The 17,426-nt window shown below is 44.3% G+C and overlaps 1 protein-coding gene across 1 annotated transcript in view; it reads right to left on the bottom strand.

The window, feature by feature from the left end:
• Window positions 1-17,426, bottom strand: part of cdc42se2 (CDC42 small effector 2) — an 81,652-nt gene that overhangs the window by 9,080 nt on the left and 55,146 nt on the right. The window contains exon 2 of the mRNA XM_029646302.2: window positions 15,265-15,494. Within this exon, the coding sequence (XP_029502162.1) occupies window positions 15,265-15,318 (54 nt within the window). The 5' untranslated portion in view covers window positions 15,319-15,494. The remainder of the gene's footprint in view (window positions 1-15,264; window positions 15,495-17,426) is intronic.

Genomic DNA, 17,426 nt, shown 5'->3' with positions numbered 1-17,426 from the left:
ACCTCAGGCTAACCGTTTCTCAGGCTAATGTTTACAACCCAGGAAACACTGTCATAGTGGAAGTACACCACATGACCAAATGTATGTGGACACCTGCTCGTCAAACATCTCATTCCAAAATCATGGGCATTAATATGGAGTTGGTTCCCCCTTTGCTACTATAACAACTTCTGGGAAGGCTTTCCACTAGATGTTGGAACATTGCTGTGGGCACTTGCTTCCATTCAGCCACAAGAGCATTAGTGAGGTTGGGCACTGATTTTGGGGGATTAGACCTGGCTCACAGTTGTGTCAAGAAGCAGTGCGATTTCGGAGGACGCACGGCTCTCGACCTTCGCCTCTCCCGAGTCCGTACGGGAGTTGCAGCGATGGGACAAGACTAACTACCAATTAGATACCACGAAATTGGGAATAAAACATATTTTTAAAAGTGTTTGATAGGGTCAGGGCTCTGTGCAGGCCAGTCAAGTTCTTCCACACCGATCTCGACAAACAAGTTCTGTATGGGACTTTGCTTTGTGCACAGGGGGCATTGTCATGCTGAAACAGGAAAGGGATTTCCCCAAACTGTTGCCACAAAGTGGGAAGCACAGAATCATCCAGAATGTCATTGTATGATGTAGCGTTAATATTTCTCTTCACTGGAACTAAGGGGCCTAGCCTGAAGCATGAAAAACAGCCCCAGAACATTATTCCTCCTCCACCAAACTTTACAGTTTGCACTATGCATTCAGACCGGTAGTGTTCTCCTGGCCAGACGGTGAAGCGTGATTCATCACGCCAGAGAACAAGTTTTCACTGCTCCAGAGTCCAATGGTGGCGAGCTTTACACCACTCCAACCGACGTTTGGCATCGCGCATGGTGATCTTAGGCTTGTGTGCACATGCTCAGCCATTACATGAAGCTCCAGACAAACAGTTACTGTGCTGACGTTGCTTTCAGAGGCAGTTTGGAACTCTGTAGTGAGTGTTGCAACCGAGGAGAGATGATTTAGATTTTTATGCTCTACGCGCTTCAGCACTCGGCGGTGCCGTTCTGTGAACTTGTGTGGCCTACCACATCACGGCTGAGCTGTTGCTTCTCCTAGACGTTTCCACTTCACAATATCAGCACTTACAGTGTACCGGGGAAGCTCTAGCAGGGCAGAAATTTGACGAACTGACTTTGTTGGAAAGGTGGCATCCTATGACGGTGCCACGTTGAAAGTCACTGAGCTCTTCAGTAAGGCCATTTTACTGCCAATTTTTGTCTATGGAGATTGTATGGCTGTGTACTCGATTTTATACACCTGTCAGCAACTGATGTGGCTGAAATAGACAAATCCACTAATTTGAAGGGGTGTCCACATACACTATATATACAAACATATCTGTAATACACTGTTACTGGGACTGACTGTGCCGTTGGTCATATTGGCCCCAAGCATGGTGGAAAGAGTCTGCAGGGCATGGCTGGAGCAGTGCTGTGTGGCTTTCCTGCCTTGTCAGTGAAACTCACCATAACGAGATTCCAATGGCTCATTAGTGAGATTTCCATGGGCTTCCAAGCGCCGGGAATCAACCTCCGTTAGCAGTTTGAGAGCCTGTCAGTTTAACAGTACTGCCGAGCCAGTTGAGGAGAGGGTCAAAACGGAGTACTAAATATATAATTGAGGCCTGGTGTCGGGACAAGCCAGGGCGGCTCCCCTCCTCCTCTACTTTCACAGGCAACACTTTCATACTTATTTATACATTTAAAAAAAACTAATCTAATGTAGTCTGAAGGAGCATTTTTATGAAAAAAAAGCTCTAGAAGTGTGTATGTATGGGAAAGAGAGAGCGTGAGTCAGACAGAGAAAGAGAGAGAAAGACACACAGACAGCCAGCCAGCCAGAGAGACAGCCAGAGAAACTGACTCAGAGTGCTAGTGAGATCATCTATAGATCAACAGTAATAACAAAGACTAGCCCCTACATGTCAGCAGCACTACCAGGAATATCATTTCTCTCATTTGAGTTCACAAGAGTTTTACGGTTCAAGACCATAAAGGCTGAGCAGTTGATGCATTGTTGTTTCAAGCCACATGAAATGCATTTGACTTATAACATTGAGGTGAGATACAATTAGGAGAGTATAAACAAAACTATAGACCCAGTGTACATTATGACTCATTTAATAAAGATGGTTGAATAGTTTTCCAGTTTGTGAGCACAGGAAATAAAAGTTGGAAGCTCCTGTGTCAAATGGCAATCTGTTAGCCTAGCGACGGAACACTATCTGTTGCTAGGGAGGAGTCATAATGTTCTCATCGTGATCATGACATCATGGACCTCTTGAGTACGTTTCCATGGTATTAAGTGGGTTATTGAATGACATGTTAATGTAATTATATCTGGCCGGCGAAACAATGAGGTGCTTAATTTCCGCTCCAGTGTTTTCACACACAGAAGGGCTTAAGACGGTCCTGAAAAAGATGAAAGCTACAAGTTACAGTGTTCCTCAGGATCTAAACCTAATCTCAAGAAACCTTTGAGAATAATAAGCTTCAAATAGGTTAGTTTTCCCGTAATATAGGCTATGACATAACCAAATGAGCTTTGTCTATTTATCTCAATTAGTATTTCAGATGACAAAACAGTATTTCATCCTTCCAGGTTTATTTTGCCCAGTTCATCCAACACTATGATCCAGACTGTCTGGTGTGGCTTGCATGTTCAGGACTTCCGTTCAGCATGACCTCTGTGCTCATTAAACACAATATTGAGCATGATGGAACCGGGCAGCAGCATATGGCGGGTGGCCTCAGGTCAGAATTAGCCATAGTAAACGGTGATCTAGATGCCAATTATGTCAAATCCAGGGTACTAACCGCAATTCTCATCATTTGATTATCTTGAAGTCCAACATAGTTCTAATTAAACCACAACATTATGAGGCTCCGACTACTGGTTTGTATCCTGTTTTAGTTCTACATAGCTTTCATTTTAGCCAAAGGTTCGAGGCAGTGGCGGCCATCCCTCCACTAGGGGAGCTACTGGCTTTTGTCCCAGCCCTGCTCTAACCCATCTGACTAATAAGCAGTGGTCCATCAGGACCTGAATCAGTTAGAGCAAAGCTTGCAGACCCAGTAGTTCTCTAGTAGGGTTGGCCAGACATCAAAAATATTCCTAATTGGAGATGGGCCTGGTAGACCTAGAGTTTTGTAGGATTTTTAGAGTACCTTGTCTTAGACTGGTCAACTTCACTAGTCCTCCACTCCTTGTTGGAGTGGCTAAATTACCATGGGAAACGTTCCCTTGGAAAGGCTTTTTAACAGAACCCATGATAACTAACGCAACTTAGATCCTATGGCGAGCTCTACCCACTCACCAAATACAAAACAAATACTTTGCAGCACAGAATGCTAATAGCCTTGCCTATAATACCCATGAAATGTAAATGTAAATGATATAGTTAGTGCCTTCAGAAAGTACTCCTACCCCTTGACTCATTGACTCATTCCACAATTTGTAGTGTTACAGCCTGAATTCAATTTATTAAATATATATATTTTAAAATCACTCATCTACACACAATAACCCATAAAGACAAAGTGAAACATATTTTTTGAATTTTTTGCAACTGTATTAAAAAAGAAAAACAGAAATATCTACAAGTATTCACAACCCTGAGTCAATACATGTTAGAATCACCTTTGGCAGCGATTACAGCTATGAGTCTAAGAGCTTTGCACACCTGTATTGTACAAAATTCTTCATGCTCTGTCAAGTTGGATGTTGATCATTACTAGACAGCCATAGATTATCAAGCCGATTTAATTTAAAACTAGGCCACTCAGGAATAGGGCTGTTGCGGTGACCGTATTACTGCCACACCGGTGGTCAAATTCCACATGACCATGGTAATTAGGCTTCTCCAAGCTCTGATGCTGATCATTAGTAGCCTACCAAACTTGCTAACTGCCTGGTACTCAGCACTCTATTGTCCCTCTAATCACTCTGACATCAATGCAAATGTGATGAAAATCTAATAAAACACTTAATGAGAGCCCATGAGCTCATTTTGCGCAACATTTCTATAGGTTTTATAATTGCAGGAGAAAACAGAGTGATGGCTGCTAATAAAAAGAGGAGGATCCATCAGCTTTCTATAGGCTAGGCCTACTGTAGTATCTTGAATAGATCAACATATAATTGGAGGACACAGGATGTAATCTTTATTTGACATTTATTAGGAACTGATTTACACCACTATCTATCATGGAGACCAATACTCAACTATCTCTATTGCTCACAGAACGGTCACCAATCTAGGACCGGTCATAGCGCTGCCTATTGGTTAGATGAGCCAGCATCATTTATCACTCTATAACAGCTACTATATTTGTTTCTCAACTTTCGTAATATTAAGCACATTGTGTCTCTTTACAACAGGAGTAGAGCATTTTCCCCACTGCCTCGTTTCAATACAGGTGCATGGTAACAAATGTCACAAACGGTACCAGTCAAACGTTGGACACACCTACTCATTCAAGGGGTTTTCTTAATTTGACCATTTTCTACATTGTAGAATAATAGTGAAGACATCAAAACAATGAACTAACACATATGGAATCATGTAGTGACAAAAACAGTGTTAAACAAAGCAAAATATTTAATATTTGAGAGAATGCCAAGAGTGTACAAAGCTGTCATCAAGGCAAAGGGTGGCTACTTTGAAGAATCTCAAATATATTTTGATTTGTTTAACACTTTTTGGTTACGACGAATATAGATGACAACTCTTGGTAAATAGTGTGGTCTACAACTTATCATGAGATACTCTACCTCAGGTGATCAATACCTCAAGACTTCCTTAATATTAGATTTTGTGCACCAGCAGATTACAAATATACACAGACCGCCACCCCTAGTCTTAACGGAGGCAGCTGTTCTATCTTGCTGATGCAGCGTAAACCCCGCCAGCTGTATGTTATCCATGTTGTCGTTCAGCCAAGACTTGGAGAAACATAAGATATTACAGGATATTCATAATCGTAGCTCGTCTATTTTGTTATCCAATGACTGTGCGTCAGATTCTTACAAGGCACCACGACCCACGTCCCCGATATCTCCCTCTCTTTCTCCTGTGAATGAAGGGGATGTTGGCCTTGTCGGGTGTCTGAAGTGAATCCTTTGCATCCGACTCGTTATTTTCTTTCATCTTCGTCCAGAACAAGGCGAGTAAACGCTGTCCTGATATCCAGAAGCTATTTTCGGTCATTAGAGACAGTGGCAGAAATATGATGAACAAAATAAGTTACAAATAATGCGAAACACACACAAAAGCACAATTGGTTAAGAGCCCGAAAAACGGCAGCCATCTCCTCCGGCGACATTCTGTTGTATACTTAATGACTAAAGATATTTCAGCTTTTCATTTTAAAATTAATTTGTAAAAAATACTAAAAACATAATTCCACTTTTGACATTATGGGGTATTGTGTGTAGGCCAGTGACACAAAATATATAATACATTTTTAATTCAGGCTGTAAAAATGTGGAGAAAGTCAAGAGGTGTGGATACTTTAAGGCAGTGTAGAGCACTAAGCTATTGGGATGAACAGCATGATGTAGGCCTTTATATTTCCATTAACACACTACTGATAATTCAGTTCCCACAGAGCCTGGCAAGTGGCAACACCAGGGTTGTGAGTTCGAATCCCACAAGCATCACATAGTTTACTGGAAATGGCTTTGGATAAAAGAGCCTGTTAAAATGACCATATGACTATCATAAAACAATACAACAGTTATAAAATGTGGAGAGAATGCTAGATGTGGCCTGTTGCTATGCATCCTGGAATGATTAAGCTAGATGTGGCCTGTTGCTATGCATCCTGGAATGATTAAGCTAGATGTGGCCTGTTGCTATGCATCCTGGAATGATTAAGCTAGATGTGGCCTGTTGCTATGCATCCTGGAATGATTAAGCTAGATGTGGCCTGTTGCTATGCATCCCGGAATGATTAAGCTAGATGTGGCCTGTTGCTATGCATCCCGGAATGATTAAGCTAGATGTGGCCTGTTGCTATGCATCCCGGAATGATTAAGCTAGATGTGGCCTGTTGCTATGCATCCTGTAATGATTAAGCTAGATGTGGCCTGTTGCTATGCATCCCGGAATGATTAAGCTAGATGTGGCCTGTTGCTATGCATCCCGGAATGATTAAGCTAGATGTGGCCTGTTGCTATGCATCCTGGAATGATTAAGCTAGATGTGGCCTATTGCTATTGCATCCCGGAATGATTAAGCTAGATGTGGCCTGTTGCTATGCATCCCGGAATGATTAAGCTAGATGTGGCCTGTTGCTATGCATCCTGGAATGATTAAGCTAGATGTGGCCTGTTGCTATGCATCCTGGAATGATTAAGCTAGATGTGGCCTGTTGCTATGCATCCTGGAATGATTAAGCTAAATGTGGCATATTGCTATGCATCCCAGAATGATTAAGCTAGATGTGGCCTATTGCTACGCATCCCGGAATGAGAAAGCTAGATGTGGCATATTGCTGGGCATCCCGGGAATGAGGACACACTAGTGCTCTGGGTGTAGATGGGGAAAGTGTTCACGTGAGGAAGTCCTCAGGCGCTCTTCTCCGTACTGGATGGTCTAATTTATATAGGCCTCCCCATCATCGCTCATCAGAAGTGCAATGCCTGTTTTAGCAATTTAGTCTAATATGGGTTAGGGTTAGTTAAATCTGGGACAAAGAGCTGCTCACACACAAGCTCATTCATACACCAAGTTTCATTCTCACAGACATACACACAATCATACAAGCGCATACCACACACAGAATCACACACATGCTTGAACACCACAGAACCACACATGCAATGCTTAGGGGAACGTACAACTAATTTCTCTTAAACACATCTTCCTAAACTGAACAAAAATATAAACGCAACATGTAAAGTGTTGGTCCCATGTTTCATGAGTTGAAATAAAAGAGGCCAGAAATTTTCCATATGTACAAAAAAACATATTTCTCTACAATTTTGTGCACAAACATCCCTGTTAATGAGCATTTCTCCTTTGCCAAGATAATCCATCCACTTGACAGGTGTGGCATATCAAGAAGCTGATTAAACAGCATGGTCATTAAATGCAAGTAAAACTAAATGCATGCTCTTCAACCGATCGCTGCCCGCACCTGCCCGCCCATCCAGCATCACTTCTCTGGAAGATTCTGACTTAGAATATGTGGACAACTACAAATACCTAGGTGTGTGGTTAGACTGTAAATTCTCCGTCCAAACTCACATTAAACATCTCCAATCCAAAATTAAATCTAGAATCGGCTTCCTATTTCACAACAAAGCATCCTTCACTCATACTGCCAAACGTACTCTCGTAAAACGGACCACCCGACTGATCCTCGACTTTGGCGATGTCATTTACAAAATAGCCTCCAACACTCTACTCAACAAATTGGATGCAGTCTATCACAGTGCCATCCGTTTTGTCACCAAAGCCCCATATACTACCCACCACTGCAACCTGTATGCTCTCGTTGGCTGGCCCTCGCTTCATACTCGTTGCCAAACACACTGGCTCCAGGTCATCTACAAGTCTCTGCTAGGTAAAGCCCCTCCTTATCTCAGCTCACTGGTCACCAAAGCAGCACCCACCCGCAGCACGCGGTCCAGCAGGTATATCTCACTAGTCACCCCCAAAGCCGCCTCTCCTTCCAGTTCTCTGCTGCCAATGACTGGAACGAACTGCAAAACTCTCTGAAGCTGGAGACTCTTACCTCCCGCACTAGCTTTAAGCACCAGCTGTCAGAGCAGCTCACATATCACTGCACCTGTACATAGCTCATCTGTAAATAGCCCATCCAATCTACCTCATCACCATACTGCATTTATTTATCTTGCTCCTTTGCACCCCAGTATCTCTACTTGCACATTCATCTTCTGCACATCCTAACATTCCAGTGTTGAAATGCTATATTGTAATGACTTCGCCACCATGGCCTATTTATTGCCTTACCTCTTATCCTACCTCATTTGCACATGCTGTATATAGATTTTTCTACTGTATTATTGATTGTTTGTTTGTTTTTCCATGTGTAACTCGGTGTTGTTGTATGTATCGAATGCTTTGCTTTATCTTGGCCAGGATGCAGTTGCAAATGAGAACTTGTTCTCAACTAGCCTACCTGGTTAAATAAAGGTTAAATAAAATTACAATAAAAATTACACAGGTGCACCTTGTTCAGAGGACAACAAAAGGCCACTAAAATACAGATGTCAGATGTCTCAAGTTGAGTGAGCATGACATTGGTATGCTGACTGCAGGAATGTCCACCAGAGCTGTTGCTAGAGAATTGAATGTTCATTGAATGTTCATTACCATAAGCCGCCTCCAATATAATTTCAGAGAATTTGACAGTACGTCCAACCGGCCACACCAGCGCAGACCACGTGTAACCAGCTGAGACCAGCCACCTGTACAGCTGACAAAACTGTGGGTTTTTGCACAAGCAAAGTATCTCTGCACAAACTGTCACAAACCATCTCAGGGAAGCTCATCTGCGTGCTCATCGTCCTCACAAGGTTCTTGACCTGACTGCAGTTTGGTGTCGTAACCGGCTGCAGTGGGCAAATGCTCACCTTCGATGGCCACTGGCACACTGGAGAAGTGTGCTCTTCCCAGATGAATCCCAGTTTCAACTGTACCGGGCAGATGGCAGACAGCATGTATGGTGTCATGTGGACAAGCAGTCTGCTGATGCCAACATTGTGAACAGAGTGCCCAATGGTGGCGGTGGGGTTATGGTATGGGCAGGCATAAGCTACGGACAATGAACACAAGTGCCTTTTATCAATGGCAATTTGAATGCACAGAGATACCATGATGAGATCCTGATGCCCATTGTCGTGCCATTCATCCACCTCCATCACCTCATGTTTCAGCATGATAATACACGGCCCCATGTCGCAAGAATCTGTACACATTTACATTTACATTTAAGTCATTTAGCAGACGCTCTTATCCAGAGCGACTTTTCCTGAAGCTGAAAATGTACCAGTATGGCCTGCATTCTCACCAGACATGTCACCCACGGAGCATGTTTGCTCTGCATCGACATGTACGACAGCGTGTTCCAGTTCCCGCCAATATCCACCAACTTTGCACAACCATTGAAGAGTGGGACAATAATTCCACAGGCCACAATTGACAGCCTGATCAACTCTATGGGAAGGGGATGACGCGCTGCACGAGGCAAATGGTGGCCACACCAGATGCTGAATGGTTTTCTGAACCACACCTACTTTTTTCCCTCAAAGGGTATCTTTGACCAACAGATGCAACAGATTCCCAGTCATGTGAAATCCATAGATTGTGAATAAGAAATGAGGCTTCATTTATTGTAGCTGAGGAGTTTTATCTAAGTTAATCTGAGAACAAGGCTTCCTAAATTCTATCAGCATATTGAATGCGCGACACAAGCTGGTAGCATTCTGGACCATTGCTACTCTAACTTCCGCGATGCTTACAAAGCCCTCCCCCGCCCTCCCTTCTGCAAATCTGACCATGACTCCCTTTTGTTGCTCCCATCCTATAGGCAGAAACTAAAACAGGAAATGCCCGTGCTCAGGTCAACAAACGCTGGTCTGACCAATCGGATTCCACGTTTCAAGATTGCTTCGATCACGTGGACTGAGATATGTTCCGTGTAGCCTCAGACAATAACATTGATGTATATGCTGACTCGGTGCGTGACTTTATTAGCAAGTGCATCAGAGATGTTGTACCCAATGTGACTATTAAAAAATCTTGCCTAATCAGAAACTGTGGATTGATGGCAGCATTCGCACTAAACTGAAAGCGCAAACCACCGCTTTTAATCATGGCAAGGCGACTGGAAACATGACTGAATACAAACAGTGTAGTTTTTCGCAAGGCAATCAAACAAGCAAAGCGTCTGTATAGAGACAAAGTAGAGTCGCAATTCAACATCTCAAACACGAGACGTATGTGGCAGGGTCTACAGTCAATCACGGATTACGAAAAGAAAACCAGCCCCGTTGCGGACATCGGCGTCTTGCTCCCAGACAAATTAAACAACTTCTTTGCTCGCTTTGAGGACAATAGTGCCACTGACACGGTCAGCCTGTGGGCTCTCCTCCTCCATGACCAATGTGAGTAAAACATTTAAACTTGTTAACCCTCGCAAGGCTGCCGGCCCAGAAGGCAACCCTAGCCGCATCCTCAGAGCATGAGCAGACCAGCTGGCTGGTGTGTTTATGGACATATTCATCTCTCCCTATCCCAGTCTGCTGTCCCCACATGCTTCAAGATGGCCACCATTGTTACTGCTCCCAAGAAAGCTAAGGTAACTGAACTAAATGACTTCTGTTATCATGAAGTGCGTTGAGAGACTAGTCAAGGATAATTTCACCACCACCCTACCTGATACCGTCAACCCACTTCAGTTTGCTTACCGCCCCAATAGGTCCACAGATGCAATCACCATCACACTGCCCTATACCATCTGGACAAGAGGAATACGTATGTAAGAATGCTGTTCATTGACTAGAGCTCAGCATTTAACCTCTCTGGGATATGTGGGACGGTAGCATCCCACTTGGTCAAAAGCCAGAGAAAATGCAGAGCGCCAAATTCAAATAAATTCCTATAGAAATCAAACTTTCATTAAATCTGTAAGATACCAAATTAAAGCTACACGTGTTGTGAATCCAGCCAACATGTCAGATTTCAAAAAGGCTTTTCGGTGAAAGCAAACGATGCTATTATCTGAGCATAGCACCATAGTAAACAAAAGAGAGAAAACATTTCAACCCTGCAGGCGCGACACAAAATGCAGAAATAAAAATATAAATCATGCCTTACCTTTGATGAGCTTCTTCTGTTGGCACTCCAATATGTCCCATAAACATCACAAATGGTCCTTTTGTTCGATTAATTCCGTCCATATATATCCAAAATGTCCATTTATTTGGCGCATTTGATCCAGAAAAACCGGTTCCAACATCCGCAACGACAAAATATCTCAAAAGTTACCTGTAAACTTTGCCAAAACATTTCAAACTACTTTTGTAATACAACTTTAGATATTTTTTAAAGTAAATAATTGATAAAATTGAAGATGGGAAGAAAACAAAACTCAAGCATGCTTTCTGGTCTTGCGGATCTATCAAACAGTACACATGAAGTGACACTCGTTCAAGATGGCCGTACTTCTTTACACAAAGGAATAACCTCAACCAATTTCTAAAGACTGGTGAACTCCAGTGGAAGCGGTAGGAACTGCAAGCAAGTCCCTTAGAAATCTGGATTCTCATTGAAAACAGGGTGACCCCAAAAAAAAAATTCTGAATGGTTTATCCTCGGGGTTTCGCCTGCTACATAAGTTCTGTTATACTCACAGACATGATTCAAGTGTCAGAGTGTTTTCTATCCAAATCTACTAATAATATGTATATCTTATCTTCTGGGGATGAGTAGCAGGCAGTTGAAATTGGGCATGCTTTTCATCCAAAATTCCAAATCCTGCCACCTATCCTTGAGAAGTTAACACCATAATACCCTCCAAACTTGTCATTAATCTTGAGACCCTTGATCTCGACCCTGCCCTGTGCAACTGGGTCCTGGACTTTGACGGACTTTGCAGACGACACTACAGTGGTAGGCTTGATTACCAACAACGATGAGACGGCCTACAGGGAGGAGGTGAGAGCCCTCGGAATGTGGTGTCAGGAAAATAACCTCTCACTCAATGTCAACATAACAAAGGAGATGATCATGGACTTCAGGAAACAGCAGAGGGAGCACCCGCCCCCCTTCCACATCGACGGGATAGTAGTGGAGAATGTGGAAAGTTAAGTTCCTTGGCGTACACATCACGGACAAACTGAAATGGCGCAACAGCGCCTCCTCAACCTCAGGAGGCTGAAGAAATTTGGCTTGTCACCTAAAACACAAACTTTTACAGATGCACAATCGAGAGCTTCCTGTCGGGCTGTATCACTGCCTGGTACGGCAACTGCACCGCCATCAACCGCAAGGCTCTCCAAAGGATATTGCAGTCTGCACAACGCATCACCGGGGGAAAACTACCTGCCTTTCAGGACACCTAGAGTACCCGATGTCACAGGAAGGCCAAAAAAGGACAACAACCACCTGAGCCACTGCCTGTTCACACCACTATCATCCAGAAGGCGAGGTCAGTTCAGGTGCATCATTGCTGGGACAGAGAGACTGAAAAACAGCTTCTATCTCAAGGCCATCAGACTGTTAAACAGCCACCACTAACAGAGAGGCTGCTGCCAACATACAGACTTGAAATCATTGGCCACTTGAATACATTTATAAATGGATTTCATAAAAAGGATCACTAGTCACTTTATATAACGCCATAACATATCCTACATTACTCATCTCATATGTATATACTGCTCTAAACCATCTACTGCATCTTGCCTATGCCGCACGGCCATCGCTCATCCATATATTTATATGTATATATTCTTATTCATCCCTTTACATGTGTGTGTATTAGGTAGTCATTGTGAATGTATTAGATTACTTGTTAGATATTACTGCATTGTCGGAACTAGAAGCACAAGCATCTCGCTACACTCTCATTAACATCTGCTAACCATGTGTACGTGACCAATCAAATTATGATTCGGGCCAAATGAATTTATTTCAAATCGACCGACTTATATGAACAGTAAACCCAGTAAAAAATTATTGCACGTTGAGTCTATATTTTTGTTCAGTGTAAATTCAGGAGGAAACAGTCCAAAAACAAAAGGGAATTTTTAAAATATTTTTTATATTCTAATCCAACTAATTTTCAGATATTCGTTCTTTATCACTCTGTTTATGGGAAGTTTGTGGGAAGCTTATGGGAAGCTTATGGGAAGTTGTTAGCCTGTGGTTTTTATAGTAGAAAGGACAGCGAAGCAGTGTCCACTTGCGATAAAAAGTTTCCTTAGTTGAGCAGGGGTGGGTGGGTCAGTATTATTTTGAACACAAGAGTTTTTCCTAGCCTACCCCAAGACCTATAGACATAACTAGATTCGTGATCCTCATGAAGCCTTTGGTGAGTCTTAACATAGTTATTCAATAGAACAGTCAATAAACAAATTAATTGAGTGTGAAGCAGTGTGTCTTGTCAGATGGGAAGGGAGAGTGAATTGTTTGCTCTGCTACATGTATGACAGAGCGACAAGCGTTTCAGCCCTGTGGTCGGCCAAGCTTAGTGTTAGGTTTGTACCATGTTTTGTGCTGCTACCATGTTGTGCTGCTGCCATGTGTTGCTACCATGTCGTTATCATGTGTTGCTGCCTTAGGTCTCTTTATGAAGTGTTGTCACTCGTCATGATGTGTGTTTTGTCCTACACACACACGTACGTACGTGTGTGTGTGTATATATATATATTTTTATCCCAGCCCCTGTCCCTGCAGGAGGCCTTTCGGTAGGCAGTCATTGTAAATAAGAATTTGTTCTTAACGGACTTGCCTAGTTAAATAAAAGGTTAAATCTATATAAAGGTCTCAGCCTTCTGGTCGGCCAAACTTAGCAGAATCATCAACTCTCGGCTTGGACAGAGCTGACAAAACACTCAGAATTCTTCACATGCTTTGGCCATAAAAGGCAGAGGGAGGGAAACCTCACCTCTTATTGTGGAGAAAGCTAGATGCACGTGCACACACACTGAGGGGGGGGGGACCAGTTGGAGACACACACTGGGGGGAGGGGGGGACCAGTTGGAGACACAGACACACTGGGGGGGAGGGGACCAGCTGGACACCACTCACACACACACCACTCAAAAAGTAGAGAAAGAACAAGAACAAAGGATTTTCTGCTGTGGAGGAATCTAATCAGAGACACATTTCCATCTATTTTTAGACCACATTTCCAGGGTGTGTGAGATCAGCCTGGGAATGGGGGGGGGTTGAGGATTAATGTGTTGTGACAGCAGCTATCTCCTGGGATGTGTAATGATTTTAAAGTTTAGGCCTAGTGGGAGGGCTTTCACATTGCACAGAGACGGTACAAAAACACAGTGCACACACACACACACACACACTGGGGATCACAGTATCCTACTTGTTGGAAGAGGGAGCATGTTTCTCAACATTCAAATAAATCAACCTGTACTGTAGTTGATGGAAGGGGCTGATTTCAAAATTAGAACATTTTCAACAACAAAAGATAACATCTCCTGCCTTGCCTGGGTGTTTAAAACAGACCTAATCCACCCACATAACACAGACCCACCCCTAGCGCCTACCCAAGACAGACCCCAGCGCCTACCCAAGACGGACCCCTAGCGCCTACCCAAGACGGACCCCAGCGCCTACCCAAGACGGACCCCAGCTCCTACCCAAGACGGACCCCAGCTCCTACCCAAGACGGACCCCAGCGCCTACCCAAGACGGACCCCAGCTCCTACCCAAGACGGACCCCAGCGCCTACCCAAGACGGACCCCTAGCGCCTACCAAAGACGGACCCCTAGCGCCTACCAAAGACGGACCCCTAGCGCCTACCCAAGACGGACCCCTAGCGCCTACCCAAGACGGACCCCTAGCGCCTACCCAAGACGGACCCCTAGCGCCTACCCAAGACGGACCGCCTAAGACGGACTAGCGCCAAAGACGGACCCCTAGCGCCTACCCAAGACGGACCCGCCTAAGACGCCCCTACGCCAAAGACGGACCCCTAGCGCCTACCCAAGACGGACCCCTAGCGCCTACCCAAGACGGACCCCAGCTCCTACCCAAGACGGACCCCCAGCTCCTACCCAAGACGGACCCCAGCTCCTACCCAAGACGGACCCCAGCTCCTACCCAAGACGGACCCCCAGCTCCTACCCAAGACGGACCCCAGCTCCTACCCAAGACGGACCCCAGCTCCTACCCACGACTCCTTCTCCTAGATCTGAAAGTCTGATGGATGTTAGGATAATTTCTCCACCGAGCTCTATGGTACACTGGTGGAGGCTAGGGGTCTGAGGCGTAGCGGTCTCTGATTTGGAGGATGCAGGACACTACAGGCAGTTGACACACACACACACACACACACACACACACACACACACACCCAGATCCTGAGTGTCGCATACCTACATTTGAACTAATAAGAGTGAGTTTAGAAATCCGTAACAAACACAAATCACGTAGTTAAATGGGTGTGTTCTATACTACAACGCGATTAAAAAGTGTGACATAAAATGACTATTGTTTGTGGGGTCACTTACCGGCTGGGGCTGCTCTGCAATACAGCAGTTGAAACACAACCAGAACTCGCTCATCACTTAGCAGTCTTAACGTGTTCCAGGCTAGGATGATGCTCCAAAGTCCCACGGTGGGGTGGGGGAGGGGGTACTGTAGCGCAGGCCTGGGTAGGTGGGGATGGGGGACGCAGCCTGAGATGTAGAGATCCAGAGAGCCTCTCAGGGCAGTAGGCTCCTGACCGGGTCAGTCACACCTGGGATAGAGAGGAGAGGCAAGAGGTGAGCTGACCGTTTGTACAGTCGTCACATTAGCACTACCCATACACATGTGAAATGTGTTCAAGTGTACAGTCACACACACACACAGTCGTGCACACAAACAAATGCTCGAAGGGCAGTGTATGCGTAAGGTTCTCCAAGTCGTCACTATCTGGGTTCGTGGGTCAGAGATATTCCTCGTCTTAATAAGACAGGAGAGACTGGCCGCAGGCTCCTGTGTGTGTGTGTGTTTGTGACACTATTCTCTACCTAGCTGTGGTGCTACTTTACTCACAATGAGCCCAGAGTACAGACATATGCTATTGTGTCTGGTGACCGACACAGACACAATAGATTGCTTGGCTCCCTTCGCCTAGTGTCCCAACACTACCCAAGGCCAAGACAATTCACATTAAACACCTGGCCTTGTGAAACCACACATAACAGCAAATATGTTGGTGTTCTCATACTTGTTTTCTTAAGGGGAAAAAATGTGCAATAGACTGTCTGGGACTTTTTCAGCAGACATATGTTGAGCTGAAGTGTGAGTCCATTGGTATTCTGAGACATGAAGATGAGTCCATTGGTATTCTGAGACGTGAAGATGAGTCCATTGTTATTCTGAGACGTAAAGGTGTCCATTGGTATGGTGAGACATGATTGCTCCTCAAAAATATGAAACATGAAAAAATATATATTTAATATCGAGGCACACTGAAGATACTAGAACCAATCCACATTTACTTTTCATCTGCAAACAAAAGGAGTAATGAGTCTGACAACCCCAGTGTAGAATAGCTGATCTATTTACCTAGTCTGCTTGTTGTTATGTGTTCTAGGCTAGAGAAATATTCCTCCCGAGGCACATCCAAGTTACCAGTGCCACAGGGAGGGAAACCTACATCCAAGTTACCAGTGCCACAGGCAGGGAAACCTACATCCAAGTTACCAGTGCCACAGGGAGGGAAACCTACATCCAAGGTACCAGTGCCACAGGGAGGGAAACCTACATCCAAGTTACCAGTGCCACAGGGAGGGAAACCTACATCCAAGTTACCAGTGCCACAGGGAGGGAAACCTACATCCAAGTTACCAGTGCCACAGGGAGGGAAACCTACATTCAAGTTACCAGTGCCACAGGGAGGGAAACCTACATTCTGACAGGCAGCCAATGCACAACACAGCAGTTTTAAACAGCCTCTGTTAAAAAGATGGCGATCCAAACGTTCCATTCCTACTTTATTTCTCAATTCCTAAATATGCACGAAACTGCATCATTTTAAACCCAGCGTTTTTAGCAGCATGGTTAGGCACGTTACCACTCACACAGTGAGTGCATAGGGGAGAGTGGGGTTAAATGTAACACAGGTCAAATGTAGGATAACTTTGAGGTAAAACGCAACCCTCAATCATTTTTGGGGCGTGACTTAAATTGTGATGAGACAGATGGCATTTTTGTTTGTTGTTGTTGAGCAAGAGTTGTGGCAACCAGGGACAGTGTTGTGGCAACCAGGGAAAATGGTGACATGAAGTGGGTTTCTGTGAGAGCTACAGGCCAGGGGTCAGACAATAGATTCAAATGTTATGAAGTGGGTTTCTGTGAGAGCTACAGGCCAGGGGTCAGACAATAGATTCAAATGTTATGAAGTGGGTTTCTGTGAGAGCTACAGGCCAGGGGTCAGAAAATAGATTCAAATGGTATGAAGTGGGTTTCTGTGAGAGCTACAGGCCAGGGGTCAGACAATAGATTCAAATGTTATGAAGTGGGTTTCTGTGAGAGCTACAGGCCAGGGGTCAGACAATAGATTCAAATGTTATGAAGTGGGTTTCTGTGAGAGCTACAGGCCAGGGGTCAGACAATAGATTCAAATGTTACGAATCCACAATTCATATTTTTTGTTGTTGCTCATATTACTTACTTTCTACTT

The sequence above is a fragment of the Oncorhynchus nerka genome, linkage group LG4 (assembly GCF_034236695.1).
Source record: "Oncorhynchus nerka isolate Pitt River linkage group LG4, Oner_Uvic_2.0, whole genome shotgun sequence".
NCBI classification, from domain to species: Eukaryota; Metazoa; Chordata; class Actinopteri; order Salmoniformes; family Salmonidae; genus Oncorhynchus; species Oncorhynchus nerka.
The sequence above is the reverse complement of the archived record's forward strand: the minus strand, read 5'-3'. Positions and strand labels throughout refer to the sequence as shown.